The sequence below is a fragment of the Gasterosteus aculeatus genome, chromosome 15, assembly GCF_964276395.1.
Source record: "Gasterosteus aculeatus chromosome 15, fGasAcu3.hap1.1, whole genome shotgun sequence".
In the NCBI taxonomy this organism is placed as follows: Eukaryota; Metazoa; Chordata; class Actinopteri; order Perciformes; family Gasterosteidae; genus Gasterosteus; species Gasterosteus aculeatus.
The window spans coordinates 17,843,759-17,867,790 of record NC_135703.1 but is presented as its reverse complement, the minus strand read 5'-3'; the positions used below and the strand labels follow the sequence as shown (position 1 = coordinate 17,867,790).

General features: G+C 42.9%; 1 protein-coding gene across 1 annotated transcript; it reads left to right on the top strand.

Annotated features, from left to right (window-relative positions):
* The first annotated feature begins 15,006 nt into the window (after window positions 1-15,006).
* LOC120833323 (leucine-rich repeat transmembrane protein FLRT2) lies at window positions 15,007-20,330 on the top strand. Its single transcript, XM_040200346.2, has 2 exons — window positions 15,007-15,513; window positions 16,896-20,330. Exon 2 carries the CDS (start codon window positions 17,294-17,296, stop codon window positions 19,316-19,318), a length of 2,025 nt encoding a protein of 674 aa, XP_040056280.2. The 5' UTR covers window positions 15,007-15,513; window positions 16,896-17,293; the 3' UTR covers window positions 19,319-20,330.
* Window positions 20,331-24,032: the final 3,702 nt, after the last annotated feature.

The window sequence follows — 24,032 nt, the reverse complement described above, 5'->3', positions numbered from 1 at the left end:
ATCATATAGGAACCAATCATTTCTGACTGAGATCAGAGAAACAAAACTACGATGAGAAACCAAATACAATGTTAAAAAGGTCGTTGGAAAGCAATCCATATGAGTGGCACTATCCACACCACAAATGTGCTCCTCTCATTTGCTTCTAGTCTCATTAATATTCCAGCTTGTGATCCGGAAATTGATATGAGCACCTTTTCTTGATGATGTTTTTTCTGCAGAGTTGTTGGCTTAGGTCCGGCTACACAAGTATTATTAATATGACCCTATTTTAAGAATGCGATTCTACTGGTGTCTTGAGTAGGGTTTAACAGTAATAGCTGCAAAGCCAGTTTGAGGTCCAAAAGTCAACATTTATTCATATCCATACTGTGATCTAACAGTCCGCAGCCATCTACATTTTTGGGTTGTTTAGCCTATTAAAAATAGCATTATATTGACAGTGCCAATGCTATTTGTATTTACAGTTATACCATGGTAAGGTTTGTAAGACTATGTTTGTTTGTTGTCCACTCTTGTGGTAAGCTCTTACAACAATGTTAAGATGAAGCAAATGCTATTATCCACAGCAGTCCCAGGTAAGATCAACAATTTCCAAAAAGGGGGAGGCTCACTAGCTGTCAAACAATAGTCAAGATAATTGAAAACACCTTAACCAAAGGTGTTCTCGGTTCAGAGAGAATAGGTCAATGCTGAAATCAGAAATGGATCTGTACATCATGATGGGTGTTTACAACAGAATTCAGATCATAATTGAACTGTTTGTTGGTCTTTCAACAAAGGTTAGTCTAACGTGGAGGTTAGTTTCTAACCTGGCTGATGTCTCCTACCCAGTTACACGTTGTCTAAGCCTTGTTGCCACATTGACAGAACTTGGCAGTGTTGGTAGGGTACTCTGGTTTTGTAACTGTGTTCAAAAAACACAGTTCGAAACTGATGTTAATTGTCCCAAGGTATTGTACTGGAATAAGAATGATGAACTGGTTCTTCAGACCAAAGTCTGGACTTTTGCTTCTGCAGGCCCAATAAAGAGCACTATGGAATTTTAAGAAACTCTCTCCTTCCCATTTGAAAACTTGAACAAGGACTCAGTCAGCGGAGAGTGATCGGTTGCAGTGGAAGAAGGTCTTTATAAGTTCTCCCAGCATGGATGAATCAACTGAAACCCTCAAGTTTTAACATTGCCATGCTTTTCCTATTCTACATTTGTAATGGGCGTTACATCTTTCTATGTAACCTTAAGCTCACAGCTGAAGCCTTGGGTTTCATGTCTTGGCCGGAGGCGATGGGAGAGCTGGCCTCCGGCCTGGAAGCTACAAATTCCAAGTTGCAAGTGGCTGTCATTCTTGTCCAGGTTCAGTAAAGCACAGTTTAACGAGCAGGGAAATGTGCTAACGCCAAAAAAAACGGCTCTCTTTATGACAGCTGGTTGCGTGTTCGTGTCAGTAAGCTACTGTACACAGAAAGATAGATAAGTGTCATTGCTAGAAGGGTTCTCCCATTAACAGACCCTTTGAGCGATCGTCTGGGATTATGGAGACAGCATTTGATGTGTGTTTCACCCAAGTCAGATTTGTCTAATCCTTAAAACATCCATAGCATTACAAACACCATTTTGCAGAAATATTGGGTTTCCTCTTTGGAAGCTTTCTCTTTGAACTCAACCACAGTTTGTGGAATGCACCGACTAACGTTACTCAGTAAACAACACAACAATCCGTCTTTACCAAAGACCGGGCACACTTTATAACAGTCTGCATGTGCAATGAAGTCAGACGGCTGTAATATATGTGTGGAGCTGCCGCCGTGTTGTGTGGCTATTTCTCCCCCATGCGGTTTGCTTTAAAGTGGGTAATGCGGTCGTCAATCTCAGGGCCAGTGCAAAAATAATTGTGGGTAAACAATAAATTAAACTTCCTGTGCAGCAGCGACTGCAGACTGAGAGAAAAGTATATGTATATTTTATTTTATTTCACTTTTTCTTAGTGAAGCATAATTTAATTTGGCTTTAGCTACAGAGCATAAATATTTAGCCTACAATTTGTACGTGTTACATATCTAACTAAAAGAACAATGTTTCAAACTGAAAGGGTGGTTTCAAAGGATTATAATTAGCATTAGCTCAATATGGGCAATACCCAACTTAAACAGCTTCAAATGTTTAAAGCCATGACAGCAGCTCGATGTGTTGAGTTTGGGAATGAGAACCGGTTGCAATGACTTCACCCAGTTTACACAAAAAATATGGGGTCATTTCCAGAAGCAGTAAAGCAGTGAGATTGTAGTCTTGGATGATCTGCCAACCAAATGAAACAGTAATATGTTGATTTAAAAAATAACACATGAATCTGAGTTGCATTGTGGCTGCATTCCTGAACGACTCCATTGAGTCCCAGTCAAGACTAAGTTGAACGGTATTCCAGTGTACTGGTTTATCAAATACTCATGTAGTAAAAATAGGGGGCAGAATATATCTATCTGAAACCATTATTTATCGATTTTCCAACATCAGAAAAATCAGTGCTTGGAGATTATGGTTTTAATTCAGCATCACAAGAATATTCTCACCAAACACCATATTCTTTCACGAGAACCTCATTAAATTCTCTGATGTGTGCCTGCTTTTCAAATCTTACATGGTATGGTCCCGCTTCCACTGTGGATCAAACAGATCCAGGATATGAGCCAGGTGGCGTTTTGCTGCGGCTATGAGTCTGCTGTCGGACGACCTCTGGTTTGGAGTACCTCTAATGGCGGCCAGAGGCTGAAGACTGTCAGCAACAGTTTTGATATGATGACATTTCCTTGATTCGGAGGAATCTAATAATACATGTTTGAGCCCTGTGGACCTTTACATTCTCCATTCATCAGATTCACAGCATCGTGCAATTTCTCCTTGTGTGAATGGTGATTGATTGAGGTGGTTGGGCTCAGCTGCAGGGGAGAGGTTCGGGGGAACGCTCCTTAATCAGCCTCAGCTGAAAGCAGCTCTGCGGATTGTGTCTGCCTGTTTAGAAGGATCAGTAGGGTCGGAGGAGCGAGGGAGGACCGTCTGCCAGGTCACCACAACGTGTCGGAAAAGACAAGCAGACACATGCGCTCCCCCAACACCCTAAGTGAAATTATTTGAAACCAATCTCCGAGGGAACCCGCGATAGTAACTAGAGTTTGTTACATTATTATATATGTTTCAATTATTTTGGGAGATTACTTGTTTTTAACATGGTTTAATGGATTTGTATTGGGTTTTGAGAGTAAACATCCCACAAAACAGTCAACATATAAACCGTTAGACTGTGTTTGTCTTCATATATTGTAGCAAATTATTTTAGAACTCTGCGTAGCTCAGTTGCATCATTATCCATATAACTTTGTTGTAATGGTGATATAAATTTCGATTATTTGAAGCGGCACGGTTAAAAGGGATCTTTCTTCTTTTACACTTGAATGGAAATATAAACCGCTTTACTGACGATGGACGCGTATCAGCCACTTACCTTCCGAGATAATTTAATTAGCTTCATCAATACTGTCCGACAGTCCCGTATAGCTTTGGAACGCTGTTTTCTCAACACAAACATTCACGTCAAACAGATACAAGAGCAGCGTACAGTGACATGAGTGGATAACACCAGCAGTCCGCACACCCTGGTAAAGAGTTACAGCCTACTAAGCGCGTCTGGATGCAATGTTTTTAATGGCTACCACATCACTTTGCAGCTTGTTTAAATAGCTGCTAATAAAACCAGGACAGCTCCTGAGCATGTGTGAAGCTGATGGCTGGGCAGCCTGAATGCAGGTGTTTGGTTAAACCCTCTCAATCTTTATAGTGTTTTTATTTTCCTATTTTCCTTTCTTATAATAATATTTGTTGGGATTATGTAACAGTAATATTTTCATTTGTGCCAATAAGGTGTCTATTGTGACTTATTATAAGATTGACAAGGTGAGATTGTGTTGACAAGGTCAATTAAAGAGACTTAAGATTGCATGATAAATAAATTGTATATGAGTATTGGGTGACAGCTACGGAAGTGTGAAGGGGCCTTAGAAGAATATATAAACTTTAAATAGATATGTTGAATATACGTTAATATTAACTTGATGGAATGACTTTGTCTTGCCGTCATTGAGACTGCCATATGTGGCTGATCAGAGATCAGAACCAAAACGGATGCTCATTAACTACCTGCAAATCCTTAGTCAAACAAGTCCTGTTTTTTTACCTGGACATATCCAGGCCAGCTGTCCTCCCTTCTCTAAGCTAAACTGTGGATTTAGAGATTCAAATGTCTCTCTTCTGATTTCAACCAAACATGTTTAAGTTAGAGAAAACATTTGTTGGTCCCTTCTTTAAGTCAAGCCTAAATTGTGCAACAATTTGGCTGCCAGTCTGGCCTTTTGGATGGGAAATACCTTGCTGTCACTTTTCCTCGTTTGTCCTCGTCACCCCTTCTAGCCCACACGCACGCAGGTACCTACCTCATCTCCTGACTTCTCAAAATACAATACCTCAGACGGTTTAAGGAGCTCAGATTCCTGTGGTGAGAATGATAAAAATGGGAGTATGCCAGCTCTACAGGCAAGCATGCCCCCCCCCCCCAAAAAAAGCCCCCAGCGCAGGTCTGACCATGGAGGAGCCCGGTCCCTCTCTCCGTGTGCAGACACACTTGAAAGAGGGCATTCATTACAACAAGTCTTTCTTTTATGCACTCTATCAGTGTTCTGGACCAGAGCCATGAACCTGCAAGGACCAGTTTCCCTGGATGTGTGAAACAGTGTGTACGTGTATTCAGCTGTTTGTGTAGGTCTACGTGCAAAGATAAAGCACGTATGCTGTATGGGCCCAAGTGGTGGACAAACAGATATTTTCTCTAACTAGTTTGGTTGAAATCAGTAGAGACCTCTGAATGCTCCCTTTTTAAATCTACAAATCCATCCATCTAAAATAAAAAGAAGTGAACATTCAGTATTTCACTCTAATGATGTGACCACCTCCCAGCATATTATCTCCAATCCCATAATCGGCCTGAAAATCGAATGTTTGGGCTGTAGTTTTAATATCTACTACGTTCAGTCAACAAGACGACAAGTTTGCAAAATGTCACTGAAACTCCAAACTGCAAGAAGTTCCCAGCAGAATATTGATATGGTGGGTGGTTCCCTGTGAGAATGTGTGAAACGGTAGAAAACATTGTGTATGGTAGCGAATAAGCTAATGGTTCATACCAGCTCTCCGTGGATTAAATAAACTGCACTGAAATCTGCCACATTGACGGCAGGGGCGACACGATACAGCAGCAACTGCATGTTTGTGCTTAAGTGTCACATAATATACAAGGTTTGGATTGGATGTGAAGACTGGTGCATCCTGATGGGTGTGTAAGGAGACCATGATGTTTCATAGCTCGACTGCATTGCTCTGGAGGACACCTGCTGCAATGTACGGTGACAGCTCAGTAATGCTGTCGGAATAATATGAATGGTTTTATATTGGCCTATATTAATGACCTGTTACTATGGTTCACATTTCTGTTAAGAGCTTGTTTATTGTAGTGGCTATTTAATCAAAACATATATCAGAAAAAAGGTCAATAGAATGACCTTTTTTCTGATATATGTTTGATCTTACCTATCATGTGGGATAAAACATGTAAAGTTTAGATTTCATTGCAACATTTTCTCATCTCATGGGATTTTCATTCAATCTCTGAATGTTAAAGGATTTCCTCTCTACAGAGCCTCATGCTGTATTCTGAGGCCTGCGGGGCCATTTAGCAGGGCCAGATAAATAATGACCACCAAGGGGCTGATTTCCTAACGCTGATGTATGGCTCTGACAGGACAGGTGCTGGCTCCACAGCTTCTCACCACCACGTCAATTCATCTGCTCTGTCGTGTGATGAGTCAGCTGTGAATGACCCACCGCTTCCTCTACGGCACAGTCCATAAACTGCCGATACCTCGGTCTCCTTCAGGCTGGGTGGAAGTTGTTGTAGGAACTTTTTTATATAACCTCTCTGCATAGTGGCAAAAACTGCTGGAGCCTCTCCAGCAATCTACTCTTCCACACCTCCGACGGCTGAGACAATGAGAATGGAGGCCGAGGTAAGAATTTATTTCTGACGCCATAAATAGCAACTCTGCCTGGAAGGGACCTTCCAGGCAGGTTAAAACAACTTCAATTGTATTTTACCAGCAGACTCCCCAACCCCCCCTCAGGCTAGAACTTTCATCTGTCGTGGGGTTGTTACTGGCTGAGGTGGATTCTACATCATCTCTGGTGTGTCCATCTGACAGTCTTTGTAGCGTGTCATCAATTTCCAGTTTTTCTTTGGCTTCTGCATGGGACGCTTGAGCCTACGTGGTAATGTACGTAATGTTATCAGCTCTATTATTAAATGCTCAGAACAGCTGTTGGGTTTAACAAGCATTAAAATATGCGTCTGTTGGATGGGTCGAACAAACAGTACTTTCACCATCAAAAATGCTTTTTGTGTCTTATGTGAAAACAAGTCAAGTTATTTAACTTCAGCTTTGTTGCTGTTTTGTAAATTTCATAAGTAGACTTCAAATGTAGAAACCTATGTCCAAGAATAGCCATTTGACAAGCAGAAACTGGTATGATCCATATTCTTTGTTTTTTATTGGCCAAATAGGATACCTCCTCTGTTTATCTTCCTGAGGGAAACAGACAGTAGCTGTGTCTCAAAGTCGCTAGGCTGCATCCTTAAGGACGCATTAAACTGAACTTGCTTTGCTCCTTTTGTTTTGTTGTGTGATTATAAACTAACTCTACATTTAGTTGTGTTTTATGGAGCAGGAGGAAGCAGAAGCTGAAGGAGAACAATGTGTGTGGTGACATATTCTGTAATGCAAGAAGTCCTTGTATACAAGCTAATAAATGTGTTTTTTATTGACAGTATTGATGGAATCTCCTCTGCCTTGAGATTGGATATACTTTTAGCTGAAAGTACATTGTTGGAGGACCCAGCCCAGGTCTTCTACCACAAAGGCTGTTGAAGGCTGGAGGCCACAAGGGTCACAAGCTACTTTTCAACTGTCCAAGTGATGGCGATCTGATGATACGTGACGTGATTTCTTGTTAATCAATGGCAGGCGATCCTTCGGCACTGCCTTCGAGATCAACCGGGTCCATTACGATCGACCTATTGGGCACCCCTGATTTAGCCTGTGGGGGCTTCATTCTTGCTTCACCAGCTTTTCCTCCACCCCTTTGGTTGCCTCGCAACACCATCTTGACATTGAAGGGCTTATAACTCAAAAAATGTGTATATATCTCATTTTATTTTATTTTATTTAGAAAGATATGCCTCACCTCCGGAGAATAATTTAAATCAGACTGAGAGGAGGCACTACGCTTCCCCTGCTGCTGGCTCACTTGTCTCCATCCTGAATGAAATAATATCTTCATTGGCACGCAATGCACGATGGGATATGCTGGTCCGAAACGGATACGTACATCAGATGTGTCCCTCAAACCGTTGGCTGCATTTCTCAACCTTACTTGAAGGAGACTTGACTGAATGGGGCAGCTGAGTCACAGCCGAAACGACACATGTTGTCAACGCATGATGAGCAGCCTCAGAAGGATGCAACTGCCGAAATGAGACACAGCCTACATGGGATTCCTCTGAGAGGGCAGAGCCTCCATTAATCCCATTACTCAGCCCTCAACCCCCTCACAAGAGTTATATATTGCTTTGTCCAACCCACTGGTAAGTAATTGGAGCAGAAAGTGATTGTACCTCATCAATACAACTGGAATTAGAATCAGTCACTGGCCTTCTAAACATAGAAGCTACCCAGCCTGGTGCAAGGCCGAGGTATAAAGGAGACAACTAGACATGGGGTGCTGCTGATGAGTTGGAGGGTCAAAGTAAGCTAAAAGGTATGCCAAAGCACAGTGGGAAAAAGGAAAAGTCTGCGAACATGTTGTTCCAGAGTAGGACAACTCCACGAGAGTTGTCCTTCTTGCTGATTGACTGGCCATCTGACTTTTTTAGAATTGAACCTACAAGGCCAAAATAGACAGTTTATTACATATGTGTCTTTTGTACACGTTTTGTTTTAGTCTACTTTGCACGTGAAAACTGTTTTACACTGACGCATTTCAAGGAATTTCATGACAATAAAGGGGGAAAAAGTACTGCTTTGATGTGATCAACATCAAGGAACAGCTCATCTCTGATTTCATCTACATCAAAGATAAACTGTGATTTCTAAGAACCGCTTTGATCTCATCACCTCTTACTAAATTCGGCAGTTCTGTTTGTGGTAGAGTAACAGATATCATGTCTACATGTGGTGATTTACTTACTGTATAGATAGTAGGCTTGTAGGGGTACAGTAGTTGATGTGGATGTCAAATAGCATTTGGCTGTAGTAATGTTGGAAGCTGATAAAGGGTTATATTTTAAAGAGCAGTTTACTGTGGGTACTTTGAGTATGAGTTGCGTGATGATAGCTGGATACATGGTCGCTACAATTCAAATAGTAACTCTTAGCATGCAATAGTTTGGTTATTAGTCTCTGATCCCGACAGCGTTGCCCCGTTATTTTGTGAATAATCTTTTTGGTAATTTATAATTCTATCGATGTCAACACTTCAGTTTCTAACTAGCTAACAACCAAACACACTCCTAAATCGTGCAAAACATCTTTCCACGATAGCCACTGCAGCTGTTATCATGCTAGTTATATATTTTCTGTCATTACGCTTACTTATGTCATTATTTGAATTATTTATTCAATATTTATTTAATATGCATCAAAAGTCTTGCATCTTACGTCGTTCAGTACACCAGACCACTATGCACTTCCATTCTGGCAGGGTCCTTCCAGCTTCTTTTTTCAGCGTTCTCTTGTGCCGATGAGGGTTCCAGGACTGATGATGTAGTATGCATACAGATTGTAAACCCCTTTGGTGGATGTTGTGCTCTACAAAATTAATTTAACTGAAGAAGCTTCTAGTAAACCTGTAAGATTAATCTGATTTTCAAAGAAAAGTTAAATTTAAGATTTAAGATCATTTCATTACTGCATTTTACAAAGTATCTTTGAGAACATTATGTTTACCTACACACGATTTTTGCTGAGAAGAATGTTCAAGTGTCAAATACCTTCACAGTCATCGAGCAGGTGTCAGAGAGAGGCGATTGATAAGAACAAAGAATAATATTTCTCAATAAAAAAAACATCCGTCCCGGCAATGTACCGAAAGTCGCATGTGAGGAGCAACCAGCTTCCAAACTCAAATTATTGCAAGTATGTTGCTGGGAAGACTCGTACCGCTGTGGGAAGTCTGCTGCTGGATTTACAAAAAGGAAAAATAATTTTTAGAAAACAACTGCAGTGAGGCTCTTTAAAAGGCACAGCCCTCCTTGACCTATTCAGCCCCTGAATACCTTCTATTATGGTTTTCCAGGTTCAGATTATGTTACTTGTTTGTTGACATCAGCTGCAGACTAGCTGACAATCAGATGGGGGTGAAGGCTGTTTGGATGCCACAGGTCCCCCTTGGTTTAGCCTAAAGCTATGATTAAATTGGCTTATCCTCCAACAGGTAGCACTGCTGCTTTTGCCCAAACAATATAATTAAGTTGTTTTTTCAGGCAACCTCAAGGGCATTCAATCATTTTAATCTTCACATTCAGAACTCAGACGAGGATAAAACTGGCAATAATATGTTTTTGTTGGATTCAACAATGTGTTGGTCCATGTCCCAACAACCTCACTTTACAAACCTCTGTGTCACTCAGCCCGTAGCCCAATGGTTCTCACTGAAAAAATGAGTCGTTGTAAACGGCTCATCAATATGTAGTTTAGTTTCCAGGACAGCTCAATAAATCACTAAAGCAGATGGACACTGTCCTCATACAGGGGAAAATAGTGCTTTTACTGGGGACTATTTTCTGTGATGGATTATACCGATCCTTGAGTTTTTGCAGAACAATGTACGACAAACGGTAACTCCCACTGATCACAACCCTTTACTAAACCTCAACCAAGATGTCTTCAGCAAAGGCTGAAGTTGCTTTCGAGAACACTGTATGTATTGTGTTAGAAACAGAAAGTCACTTGTGTTGTTGGACTTGAGAAGTCATTTTCAATTAAATATCATACAAATCATTGTCTACGTCGACTGCAGGAATCACAAAATGATACGGTTTGTTCAGCTACTCTGGGCCAACTTTTGGTCAGGGGGTACTTAACTTTTGGTTTGGTAATAATGTTTGGGGAAGACAGTTTAAAGGGTTACTTATGTGACCATTTCATTAATCAGCATGTAGATTTTAAACAATAAAGGGTCTAACTGGCCTCATCGATTAAGGTTCACACAAGTATCAAAGAAAAACACACACACCTGACTTTGTCCACTAAGCCAGTTTACTGTGCTTTATGCATTTGCTAATGCAGTATATGGGGTGATGGCATTAATTGATACCCCATGCACAGAGAATGTCAGTGGAGCCGGGGAGGAGGACAAGGACGCAGAGAGGTTTGACTGCTAGAGATTTATTCCAATAATTCCTTTATCTAATAATACCAAATACAAAGATCCTTTCACAAACTAACACTAACGCGAGTGTGGACATGCACGACTACAAGACACACTGGCACAGGACAAAGGGAGACGCAGACAATAAGTATCCATGAGGGAGGTGAGGGAACAGGTGGAGACAATTAGGAATCAGGGGAGACAATCGACAGGAGACACCTGAGGAAGGGCAAGACACCTGAAACGAGAGGGGGTTTAGACGCCACAATAAAACAGGAAGTATCAAAGTCAGACGTAGGACAGGACACAAACACAACTTCACCAACATGTATGACAGAGGGGTAGCCTGTTGATTTCTCAACCCCCCCCCCAAACATTTTTTATTAGATGTACTATAAAAAGACCAGTCGATACTGTCAGGAATTTTTAACGTTTACAACATGCTGCAGTGAAATTAGGCTTTTTAGTTTTGCTAATGCAATTTCAGAATCCATTGCTGGCTTACGGAAAGGGTTTATAAAGGTCTCAAAATGTTTACCAGAGAGCCTCGCTTAAACAATGAGACGAAACTAAGCCCTCACTGAGTTAGCGGGAATGCGTAACGGTGCAGATTGATATTGGGAAAACACACCAGGTCAGGAAGTGAAGTTAACCCAGGCTCACGAGAACTAGAAAGTAAACCCACACCGAGACAATGAGTAAGTGCTTCTTTTTCTACAATAAAATATTTTTCTTGTCTTTTGCATATAATTCAAGTATTCAAGGAATTTCAAGAACATTAAGGGCTTTGGAGTAGCTTGAGTGCAATTTTTAATCCTGACTTAAAACATTTTTATTTTGTAGTTATGTTAACCGTCGATCAGTACGTCAATGCAGCAAATTTGCTTATTACATTAATTTAAATTCAGATGAAAACCTGGAACATGAAATGTTGTCTCCCTGGAAAAATAACCCAGACGGATGGATGATTCAGTTTTTAATTCCTTCTAGATAATCCACCCTTGGCTGAATCCAGCCCTCATTAAAGAAACCCGCCCCTGATTGAAATGCCTGTCACCCTACCAAGTACTGACAAAAACCTGCCTGTGGTCGTCTCCGCTGCTCTGTCTGTCTCTCTGGATCGCTTCTATTAATAGTAACAGATGCACAGGAGGGCAGCGACGCTGCATGCTCAAAGGTCCAGGTACAGCAGAGGATGTGGGCTCCGACGGGTGTCTGTGAAGTATTACATGTTAGACTATTAGATATTTCATTGAGGTCTCCTTCAGAGATTTTTTATTTCTTTTAATGTTTTCTTTCTTTCAAGCTGCCTTAAAAACATCTGGCCGGGAACAGCAGATGGAAATTGGCCTTCCTGGCTCACGTACAGTACATCTGTTGATTAGTGTGCATTGTGCCCTGCAAAAATAACTGAATAAGTAAATAAATAAATATGCTGTTTAAAAGAAAAACACATCTTGCATCCGGCCTGAGGCTTCAACACAGCAGTCGGTCAAAGCAGGCGACCGGAAGTACTTCTTCCCCCCAGGGTCACGGCGATGTGCAACGGGAGCTTGCCTACTAATGAGGGGCCTGAGAGTGTGTTGTGCGTACAGACAACAAAGGAGTGTGTTGTAGCACCAAACCGTGTTTCAGCAACACATTTTAACTCCCGACTCATCAAACAAGGATGTTGATCAGCGGCCCACCGCTTCACGCTATGAAGCTCGTATCAGTTTTGGACGAGAAAACACTCAAGTGTTTACTTTCCTCTTTTCCGAGGTCACGACAGTCAAACTAGTCCGTCGTGCTTTTTGAAACATGAGAGCTGTGAAACGGATGACTAGAATGAGCTGAGAGTGTGTCACTGCTTCCATTGTTTTTTTGTAACACTGTCGTGCTATGAGTCACCACACATTCATTGTGCCATCTGACAGCCTCAAAATTGATATGTCAGCATGGCCTGGCTTGCAAACACGATTTGATGTATCTATGTAATAAAATGCTTGTTGTTCAAGATTGTTTCATGTGTAAAATCAGTCCCTTCAAAACCTCCGTATTCCCATAAAAAGTACTTTGACATTACATAACTTTGCTGTCTATTCTACACTGCTGTCATACCAGCAGGGTTTACTTTACATCCACCCCTGGTTCCTTCTCACGTAAACACCGATAGTCATTTGCTCACAGACCCATTTTTTGCCACCCGAAGAGTCGCCCTCTGATGGCCAGTAGGGAGAATGCGAGTTGTAAGACAGCCACACTTTGGCTTCACTCTGCAGGAGTAGAGGTTAACCGCTGGTTTCAACAATCAAGGAGCAAGGGGGACCTGGGACTCAGTGGTGGGTCTGATTCGTCCTTCAGCCAGAGGTTCTGCGGTTCCGCCAGTCCGTGTTGTGGACTGGGCCAGACACTCAACCCTGAATTGTGTAAAGGTATGTCAATGGTTTAACGGAGTCCTGATGCTCATTATCGTACAGTACATTTACCATACATCCTTGGGTGCAAAGAGACTCTCAAAGAGTCATAGCATTGCTACGGTGCTATTTCCTTTTGTCTCCTCCAGCCCAATGGGGAAATGGTATAGCCCATTGTATTCTTAGTATATGCCAAGGTTTAACCATTGTATTCCATTTATTTTTAAAACTGTCCCTTATAACTACCACGCGTAGATTTGCCCGTTCATTCACTGTTCTGTGAACAGATCCCAATAGTTTGGCCACATATCTGGGTAATCCATTACTCCTCAACCCCTGCCTGCCCTAAACCCTCTGAGCAGCTGTCCAGGTTGCTGCGAGCCTGCACAAACACACAAACAAGCGCGCGCACACACACACACACACACACAGCAAGCCAGATTATAGCAACATGGCACAAATGAGCAGAGCTACACAAACCTCGTCATGCTACAGACACACACCGGGACGAGCAGACAGATGTTTTAATTTAATAGATTGGAGTGAAAGGAGGTTGCAGCAGATGTGGTGTTTGGCAGAGAGGCTTCCAAGCTGGAGAGAAGTACATAGAGGCTACAAATGAACCGACCATTGCTGAGAGTATGTTTGAAGGTTAACAGTCATTTTAACAGCGGCGGGTCAAAGCTGTACGCTGAGGCTTTATGTAAACAGTCTTTGGGTGGATGGGTGGATGTTTCTGTGGGTGTGTGGATGTTTTTGTGTCTGTCTGGATGTTTGTCTGAAGGTGGAGAAGTCGGTTTCATCTGGGCGAAGCGGCGACTGTTCAAATGTTAAATAATATATTCCTCCATATCAAACAACACTGTGTAGAAGCCGTTCAGGCGCCTCAGTTTCTGTTTCATCATCATGCTGGATGTTTGACTCTAAATTCGCTGCAAACATTCCGCCTACCAGCGGAAGGCCTTCATTAAAGAGAATACACGGCAACGTGTCTGTCTGCCGCAGGAAATACACACTGCACACAAACCAAACGCTGCTTGGGGAAGTTGCCGACTTGACTCGTGTTTTGCACGATTCGTTCACAAACTACAAACAGGAGAAAAGCAAAGATTTCAGCAACAAACTGATGAAAAAAATTCAAACTAAGAAAAAAAAGGCGCTTCAACATAATATTTTACAAATGAACACAAATGTAAAACATCCCTCTCAATGTGTGGCCTATTAATTTAAAGTTGAATTCTAGTTTCTACTCCCCAAGGCCAACACCCACTCCGCCATTTCTTTATATAATGTGTATATCTATATATATATAGATATACACACATACACAGTCAGAAATACAGTGCCTATTCAATGTCCGGGGCCTAACTTGCCAAACTCGTTGAGTGAAACAGAATAATTAAGATAAACCGATGTTCTTTAAAATATCTGTCGTCTACACATGAGAAAGATATTTTCCAGATAACAAGAGAATGCAGATTTGTCATTTATGGAATAAAACGGAATAGATATCAAAACCTTTCAAAAACAAGTGGACAGAACCTTTATCAAAAACACAATTTTGACTTTATACATTTATTCATAGTGTCAACGGGTGAAGCATGGATTTGTCTAAAATGTTAACTTTGCAACAGTTGCTTTGTGGTGAATTAGATTTTTTTACAAGTGAAAGTGGCCAAAGCCACGAGGAGGTTCTCACCCTCAGATTGACAGGCTGTCTCACTGGAAGGGCCCGAGTCAAAGTTTCAGTCATCTTTATGTCCCCGTGGACAAACGTACGTGGTCCAAGGTGGGAAACAAAATTAAGCCGGACTTCAGAGGAAGCAAATGTTTAGTGTAATATTTTAACATTCTGTTGGGCTTCAAGACCACGGCCTGTAGATTTTGGGGGACCATAGTGTTATTGATGTCGGCCCCTCTGAGAAGTTAATTTGGCTCTGCTGTAAAATCCTACCGCATGTCCCTTACATGTAATTAGGTTTATGAAAAGAGACAATGTGTGACAAATCATTTACATTCAAAACCTTTTTTAATTGGTCCAAAAAGACTAGAAAAATAAGACACGCCCACTCTTACCTCCGGGGGATGGGAGGGAGAGAGAGGGTGAGAGGGTGAGAGAGCGAGAGACTTAGTGGGGCTCCGAGGGGCTCCAGCAGGGACCGGGCGCACTCTGGAACACTTTACCCAGATTATGGACTTCACTTCCCGCGCTGACATCGGCGGAGCAGCGGGGTTGCGGCTCGGTGCCTCTATCGCTCTTCTCCTCCTCGGAGGGCAGCGGAGGAACTTCAGCGGCATCTCCGGAGCCGCGCGGCCGGCCGGGAGTCTCCGTGTGCCGCTGTCCGAGTGACGCGGAGGGGAAGGGGGCGTCTATGCGGAGCACACCGCGGCTGACTTGAACTTGCTTTCCTGCCTTCCTGGCGGCTTCGCTCGGGAGGATAATGATCCAGTTCCCCAGAACTACCAGAAAACCGAGCCAGCGCCGCCCGGAGCGGTGAGCCGACGCAGCGGCACAATGCGGACTTTGCGCCCGGTCTGAGCGGAGCAGTCTGCGGAGACAGCGGACCGGCTGGATGATTTCCTGCTTTCGTTAAGGTAAAACAACCGGACACCAATGCACTTTGTCCCGCTAATTATGCTTTCTATCAGCCTCGATTTTGTATTTTTATATCTCCACATTTACAATTCAGGGTATTTCCCCTTTATTCTTATTTATTTGAACAGGAATAAGTTCAAACAGTGACAGACAGAAGTAGACAATGGCAGCAACGTTAATATTTAGTATGCTACACTTTTATTCAGCAATTATATCACAGTTTTATCAGGTCTGAAATCAACAGCATGTGGCCAGGTACTCGACACGGACCCTCATCAGCACCCGTTTGGCATGAACACATTCAGAAATACATCACAGATGAGTGATGCCGGTAAAACGACGTGGTGAAGCGGGGTCACCATAATTGGAATGGTTAGATTCCGTGTTTGGGCCCCTAAGAAACATTACATAACTCTTGAACTGCCTTGGCCACAAATCAATGCAATCTGTCAACTGGCTGCTGCCGCCTGGTTCCATTGTATCAATCACCAGCTATCAACCTCTGACTATACATCATCATCCTGAACCCGAATGTATTCTTCCCTTCAATCCACCTCAATGACAAAGGCTTCCGCTTTGGGAGAAAACCAATACAGACACTGTGAGAAATCCCTCCCCCGCTTTGTTTAGGTTGCAGGACCTGGCGGTGGCACCTTTTCTCAGTGCGAGAGGCCTTCTGGTCGATCGCAGTTTTGTCCTCGTGCATTTTTCTCTTCTTATCTCTGCTGACAGGCTGTGTTCATCATCATCCTTCACGCCTACTCTCATGCAGCATGGCTGAACGCAATGGATAAAGAGGAATGTAAAGTCTAATTTAGCGATCATTAACCCATCCTGTGGTAATACTGTATCTAACACCCCCTCTTTAACCCTGCTCGTTAATAATTCACACTCAACTGGAGTCCTCCTTGTGCTCTGGGCCACTACACAATCCTAAAGGGTTGAATGTGTAACAGATTAATTGTGCCCAGCAGCCGGCCAGGTTCCTCGTTCCCTAAACTCACTGTTCACACTGCGTGAACAACACTGCCGTGTTTTAATTCTTTTGATTTTTTTTTAATACTCTTTGTTCTGGTTCATCATTTTTGGACTGGGAAACGACAAAAGGCTGAATAGTGTTTGTTTCCATTTTAAATTGGTGCTAATGGGTACTGATATAGGGAGTGTTGCATTACCATTTCCCCACCTTGTGTCTTTTCAAATATCCTTTTCTACAAGCTTTGTCTGCCTGTAAATAATTTTTATGCACACTGCTATGCGCTCCCAATTTACAGGCTTTGCATATTGGGAATAGGAGAAAATATACTTTTCAGTGGGAAGTATGTCTTTTGAGCAGAGGTGAACCCTACTGATTTCCCCATTTTCTTATTTCGACACACAGGTTCCTGGAACCAAATGTCAAATCAGGAAAGAAGCTTTGTGGACAAACGTGAGCGTGAGGGAGGAGAGGACGCCCAGCGATAACCCTCCGGTGTGTTGTGCTCAGCCAAGACTGCTGTGAAAAGAGCTCTACCCGCTGGTAAAAGAGAAGAGAAGGTGGAAATATGAGCTCTTAAATAATGTCTCCCCGCTCAATTATGGACAGTGGGTGGTGAAGGAATCATATTGCTTAATGAGACCATTACTCTGGTGTTGGGAAGCTTAGGACAACTAATTAACAAGGGATTACTCAAGACCGTCGTCAGCAAACAGACAATATCCAACGACTGTTGGATTTGAATCCTAATTTTCAACTTTCTTCTCTTATTTGGTGTCTGTATTTTTTCTGATCTCTCTGAAATGGAGATACAGTGGCGTTTATGGACTAAGGACTGGGCCTCCTTTATTAGGCCGTGGATACCTATACTTTTGGGCCTTCATCTCCAGTTCTCCCGGGCCTCCAACTGTCCCGAGGAGTGCCGCTGTGATCGTACTTTTGTTTATTGCAACGAGCGGAGCCTGACCTCAGTGCCTCAGGGAATCGGTGAGGGTTACAAGACCCTTTACCTCCACAACAACCAAATCAATAACGCTGGCTTTCCCCTGGAGCTCCACCACGTGGCCTCTGTGGAAACTGTGTTTCTCTATGGTAACCAGCTGGATGAGTTCCCCATCAATCTGCCCAAAAATGTGAGGGTTCTCCATTTGCAGGAGAATAACATTCAGACCATCTCCAGAGCAGCTTTGGCGCAGCTTCTTTGGCTGGAGGAGCTGCACTTGGATGATAACTCCATTTCTACTGTAGGTGTAGAGGAAGGGGCCTTCCGTGAGGCACTAAGCCTGAAGATGCTCTTCCTCACGAAAAACCACATGAGCAGTGTGCCTATTGGTCTTCCAGATGATCTGAAAGAATTGCGAATGGACGAGAACCGAATTGCTGTCATCGCGGAGGAGGCATTTCGGAATGTCACCCGTCTGCAGCGCTTGCTATTGGACGGGAACCTGTTGACAGATGAAGGGATTGCACCAGGAACCTTTCAGGATCTGGACACCCTCAGGGAGCTGTCCTTGGCCCGCAACTCACTGACATACCCGCCCCCATTCCTCCCAGGGCAGGTACTCGTCAAATTAAACTTTCAGGAAAACCAGATAAACAGGATTCCTGCTAGCGCATTTGCAGGGTTGCACAAGCTGGAGAGGCTGGATATTTCTAACAACCAGCTGCATTCGTTGACACAGGGGGTCTTTGATGGCCTCCGCAGCCTCAGACAGCTCACTGTTCGGAACAACCTTTGGCTCTGCGACTGCAGCATCAAATGGGTGGGGTCATGGCTCAAGTCGCTGCCGGCCTCGCTCAATGTGCGCGGCTTCATGTGCCATAAACCTGAAAAGTTCCGGGGCATGGTGATTAGGGAGCTGAGTGCGGAGCTAGTCCAGTGCCCGCAGAGCACAGTGACTGCACCCCTGTCCTCTTTAACAGCGGACGCCGCTCTCATCCCAACCGTGGCCTCTTCCTCTGACTCGCCCCATGTCACTCGGTATGTTTCCCCCTCCTCCAGGCAACCCCCTCCCACGGTAACCACCCACTATGCTGTCTATTCAACCAGAAAGGGAGGATTGAGGACTAAGCAACCTCCAGACCCGAGAAGGGAGACGTTGAAGGTCACGTTTGCCATACTGAATGGCTCAGCCATCCATGTCAGCTGGGTGGCCGCCTTTCCAGTCACTACTTTCAAGGTGACGTGGGCCAGGATGGACCCCAGTCTGACAGGGGACACCGTCAGGGAAAGGATAGTGGGTGGGGATCACCGGGGGATCCGACTGGCTAACCTTGAGCCAAAGTCCACTTACCGGATCTGTGTCATTCCGTTGGATGCGTTCAACAACTATCGGCCCAAAGACGATACCGTGTGCACTGAGGCTATGACCACGCCAGCCTCTTTCAGCCCAGACAACAACAACAGCAAAAGGCCGCCGGGGCCTGAACAGGCCACTCAACATGAACCCAGCTCACCTTTCTTGCTGGGTGGACTGATTGCTGGGGCTGTGATTGTGGTACTGCTGGCACTCCTCAGCGTCTTCTGCTGGCACAAGCACAAGAAGAGCGACTCCAAGGCCACAACCAAGTGGAAATACAATCGGGGTCGGAGAAAGGATGACTATTGCGAGGCAGGGACCAAGAAGGACAATTCCATTCTGGAAATGACTGAGACCGGCTTCCAAATAGTCTCACTTAACAACGAACAACTTCTCAAGGGAGATTTCCGCATTCAGCCTAGTTACACCCCTAATGGGGGCATCGGCTTCCGAGACTGTCCCCTGGAGAATAACAGCACAGTTTACTGCAAGAACAATGTTCAGGATGCAGACCTTTGTGGCACATGATGGTTTGGGAGATCATCGGGAGCATTTTTACTGGCTACCCACTCTCTACTGGACACTGTACAGTGTTAATATTGTTTGAAACCTTCAAAAAATGTAATTTATACAACTAAATGGATGGTATCTTTTATATGTCAATGTTGGATTTATATATGACTGGTTACTGTTTGTTCTGCTATTTTGAGTTCTGTGCACACAGACATGATAAAACAGGATTCATTTATTTAGTGAATATTAAGGCTTTTGATTTTCAGTAATAGTTAATGATTATGAGGTCAACGTACACTGTAACCCAGACAGCTACAGAATCAACACGGTATCAGCAGTGCATCGTAGTAGTGCTGAAACCGGCTGGTCCAACTCTGCATTAGAGAGGGAGGAAAAAAAGGCAGACATGAATCAGCCACACTCACCACCAGAGCGCGTAGCTTCCTGCAAACCAAAAAGGCTTTTTAATCAAGTCATCACAGGTATTTGGCATATTGGTTTAATTGTCACTATCATCAATAGAGATGCAAATTATTGGATTTCTGCTCTTGAAAGAGGACATATTTTATGCAACAGATATTTCTCTGCTTCAAAGTAAATGTAAAGGTCGCACTCATTAAACATTCATAGAAGGTGGGAGGCTGCAGTACTCTCCCTTGCTTTTCAAGATTCATACATTATGAGTAAAGGGGTCACGTTATTAGTGCCGGCTGGCTGTGTTGGATGGTCGGTGTCACAGTAAGACGCAACAAAGACTCATATCTGCCGTCTACTTTATGCTTAACCAAGAACCAACTCTTCTCCTTTTGTTCAGCAAAAATAATGTTATGGTAAAACAGTATTATATATCTATATATATGTAGATATATATGTGCCTTGAAAGTATCAGCTTACAATGTATTTTGAATCCATGCTTTTGCACTAAAAGGTATAATGTATATAGAATCATTTGAATTGTTGAAGAAATATTTTGCTTTTGAATATTTATTTACCTCGTACACATTTAATTAAAAACATATCTCCAAAAGTGAATCTATCCCTTGTGATCTGTCCCAGAATAAATCACTGACTCAAACTGTCACACATACACTCAGCATTAGCAGAGTTCTGCTCGGAGAGGGAAGGTTCCTTTGAGGATGACTGGAGCGAGCTCAAAAGCATCACGCTCCTCCTCTTACCTGGGAGGTATAATCCTCCCAGAGTGTCCTTGCTGTTCCAAAAAAGCCTCCTCCGGCGTCTAGGAGGCATCCCAGTTATATGCCCGAACCAGCTCAGCTGACTCTTTTTATGAGTAGCACCTCATCTCCAGGTCACCCTCCTGATGCCCGAGCTTCTTACTCCATGTCAGCCGCCCGAAGTCTTTCACATTTTTGCTCTAATAAGCCATTCACAGTACAAGACGGAAACCTGGAGCTTCCCAGACCACGGACCTGTAACCCTGTAATTTCTGCCTTGGTTGTTTTATCGAGCAACATCCAAGTTCTGCATTATTTATTCAGTCTGTTGTGTGGCAAATGAGCTGTGGCTGTCCTTCCTTGTGAGAGGACCTGGAATATGGAACGGAAACAACAATCTACCATTTCAATTTGAACTTAATCAATGAGTTCTAATAAGTTTATTGTACGTCCTTCTATTTGTATGCCTGCTAATTTGAATGGGAAGGTCCGATTTGTAGCCACAGTATGTTGCTGCATACAAATGAAGCAAACATCCTCATGGCAATTAAACTCAAATCTTGATGTTGATCATCAGTGTATGAATGGGTGAATGATGAATTCGAAAAGAGAAATACAATTGCAATCCGTTTACCCAATCCATCAGAAATATGATCCATTTCCTCATTAACGATGTGTAGAATCAGAGCACATGAATTAAATAGTTCCCAGTCTGGGTTGAACCAGACATTACATTACAGGTCATTTAGCTGATGCTTTTATCTGACTTACATTACATTTTTTAAGCCATGGCTTTTTACTTTTTAGCAATTAGGGGTTAGGTGTCTTGCTCAGGGACACTTCGACTTCAGGACATGGAGCAGCCGGGACTCGAACCACCAATCTTGCGGTTCCCCAGCGCACCCTCTCTACCCCTCGTGTATGGTAGATTAATAATAACTGGTTAACTGTATGCTAAATGCAGCATGGCCTGCACAACAATGTAGGCTTGCCCCCACTGAACCAAGACTAAGGACTTTGGCAAATTAGATTTGCTTCGCAGTTTGAAGGTGAAGATCACACCTTTTAAAGTGTCTTCAGAGGATTTAAAAGTCCTTGATTCAACATTTTCAATGTAAAACGACCATCTTTTTGTCCTTGCTCATTAGAGTCTAAAATCTGTCTTGAAAGTACAGGAACAGTATTAAAGATGCATCAGAGACAGGATATTGTGCTGCCTCGGTTGCAGTTCAGGGACATCCGGATCCAATTACTCAAACTTCTCCTTTATTCTGTATGCAGTGGTTTGGACAGTAGCTACTCTTTGTAAAGCCACAGATCTTTATTTTTTGTCAGCGAAGCAGACATCAGATAGGTCTAATACATCTTAGCAGCGGTTCCCAAACTGAAGAATGCCGCGGCCCAATTTGAAATCTGAAAATCTTTCGCGGCCCACCCAAACCTTTAATCACAACTCTGATCAAAACATAATGATTAAATTACCTTGAGAATTTAACCAAAATCAAACATCCGCGAGCAAAAGTCCGTCTCCGTGAGGTATTTGCTCGCTTGCGAAACGTGAACTTCGTTGCTCGCGAGGAGAATCTCTGCTCGCGCTCGAAGGAGTTTTCTACGCGTTCGCTGTTGTTCTTTTTGACAGTAAGGGGGAGACGGTGCTTTCAGGGTCCGATCGATGCTGCGAGGTGCGTCCGCTCCCGCTGCCCCCTCGCTATCCGCGCCTTAAATCTTCGGCTGCTTTTAGAATAACTTATTTTCCCCGTTAAGATGGTTCAGCTACTGTAGAGAAAAGGGCGCCGTCTCTCGCTCTTTAATCTCATGAAGTGCTCGGCGAGAAGGACAGGTTTGTTTCTCCGACGCGCCCTGAAAGCAGCTCCATATCTCACGCGCTTGAGCGCCGCTCAGCATCTCGCCGTCGTAGACAAGCTTTGGCGTGTTTGGCAGAGCACCTTGAGCGCCGTGTACAACCAGTATGGATCAACCCATTAACCAATTGATCCATATATATATATATATATATATATATCTATATATATATATATGGCGCTCCGGATTATAAGGCACTGTGAGGAAGTTAAAGGCTTTTAAGTGCGCCTTGGAGTGCGGAAAATGCGGTATATTGACTTTAATACTACAAGAGGGCGCCCCGTTTGTTGAACAACGACAGGCGGACAAGAGCAGCCTTATTGTTTTATTAATCTGTCCGTTTAAATAGTTTGTGCTTCATCAACTAATGTTTCACGTAACTAATGTGCCGCATCATAAATATTTTTGTATTAATTTCAAACTTTTAAAAATTGAAAATTAAAAAACTTTATTTATCGTAAATGACCTCTCACGGCCCACCGCGGCCCACACTTTGGGAATCGCTGTCTTAGAAGATACACACAAGAGGCAGGAACATGACTAACAATGCAGACTTTCTGACCCACTTTCTTCTTTCACCTTGACCACCAATCTGGATAAACTGCTATTTTTTTAACAACCTGTCTGATTATGTGACAGCTCAGATTTCTTTTTCCTTTTTAGTAATGCCAAATGACTTGAGAATACAACAGACTACAATCATGGCCTGAAATTACATTTATTCCTTCGACCCAATCATGCGGACTCATTTAAGATTTCTTGAGTGGAGTGCTAATGGTTTTTAGCAAAATAATTGGTTGAATCTTCAATTCAATATTTTATTTTCATAGCATATCTGTTAAACAATTGAAATAAAAGTTACTGTAACATTTAATCATCATCATTTTCTATGTTTTATTACCTATCTTCATGTTTTTTTTTAAGCACTAGCACTTTTTAAGCACTTCCAATCTTGCGTTTTACATGAATGCTCCATGAATCAAAGAACGACCGCCAGCAACACACAAACAGAATCAAACATAAAAATAGTTAGAATGTTTTTCTGTGTTATTTTATACTTCAGCTTTTTCTTCATTGTAAAGGGAACAATACTTACTTATTGGCTTATTTTAAACATACATATTTCTCCTAAGTTCCTATTCTATAACTTTAATGACAATGTAAGGAATTTGTGTTTGTTGTGGCTCGTAAGGCAGGACCCGCTTCAAGGATGAACTCAGAATGAAGCCAAACAGATAGAATGAACATTTTTGCTTTTAATTGAACTATGACAAAACCCAGTGCAGTGTGTGAATCACAAGCAAAAAAATCCAATTGAATAGAGCCTCAACGTGGCCAAACCCGACAGTCTGGCACTCCCTGTCTAGCTGCCTGAGTCCAGTGTTTATAATTCTGAGTAATTCTGCAATGTAGTCCATAAGTCATCAAAAATGTCATCCGTTAAATTGACTGAGACTGCAACCAGAGCGTCCATACGTCAGCAGGTCAGGGATTGGCTGAGACCGCGACCAGCATCTCCATACTTCTGCAAAGCACACCCCCTGGATCAATCTGCTGACCGCACAGCAGCATATTTAGCACACAAAGAGGAAAATACAAAAATATAAAAAACCTAATCCAGGCTAAAAGCAACACCGTTGCAGTAACGGCATCTGGCCATAAGACCCCAGACTGTGTGAATGTGTATTAAC

Coding starts and splice junctions, on each gene's coding strand:
- LOC120833323 (XM_040200346.2), top strand. CDS start 17,294: ATGGAGATACAGTGGCGTTTATGGACTAAGGACTGGGCCTCCTTTATT.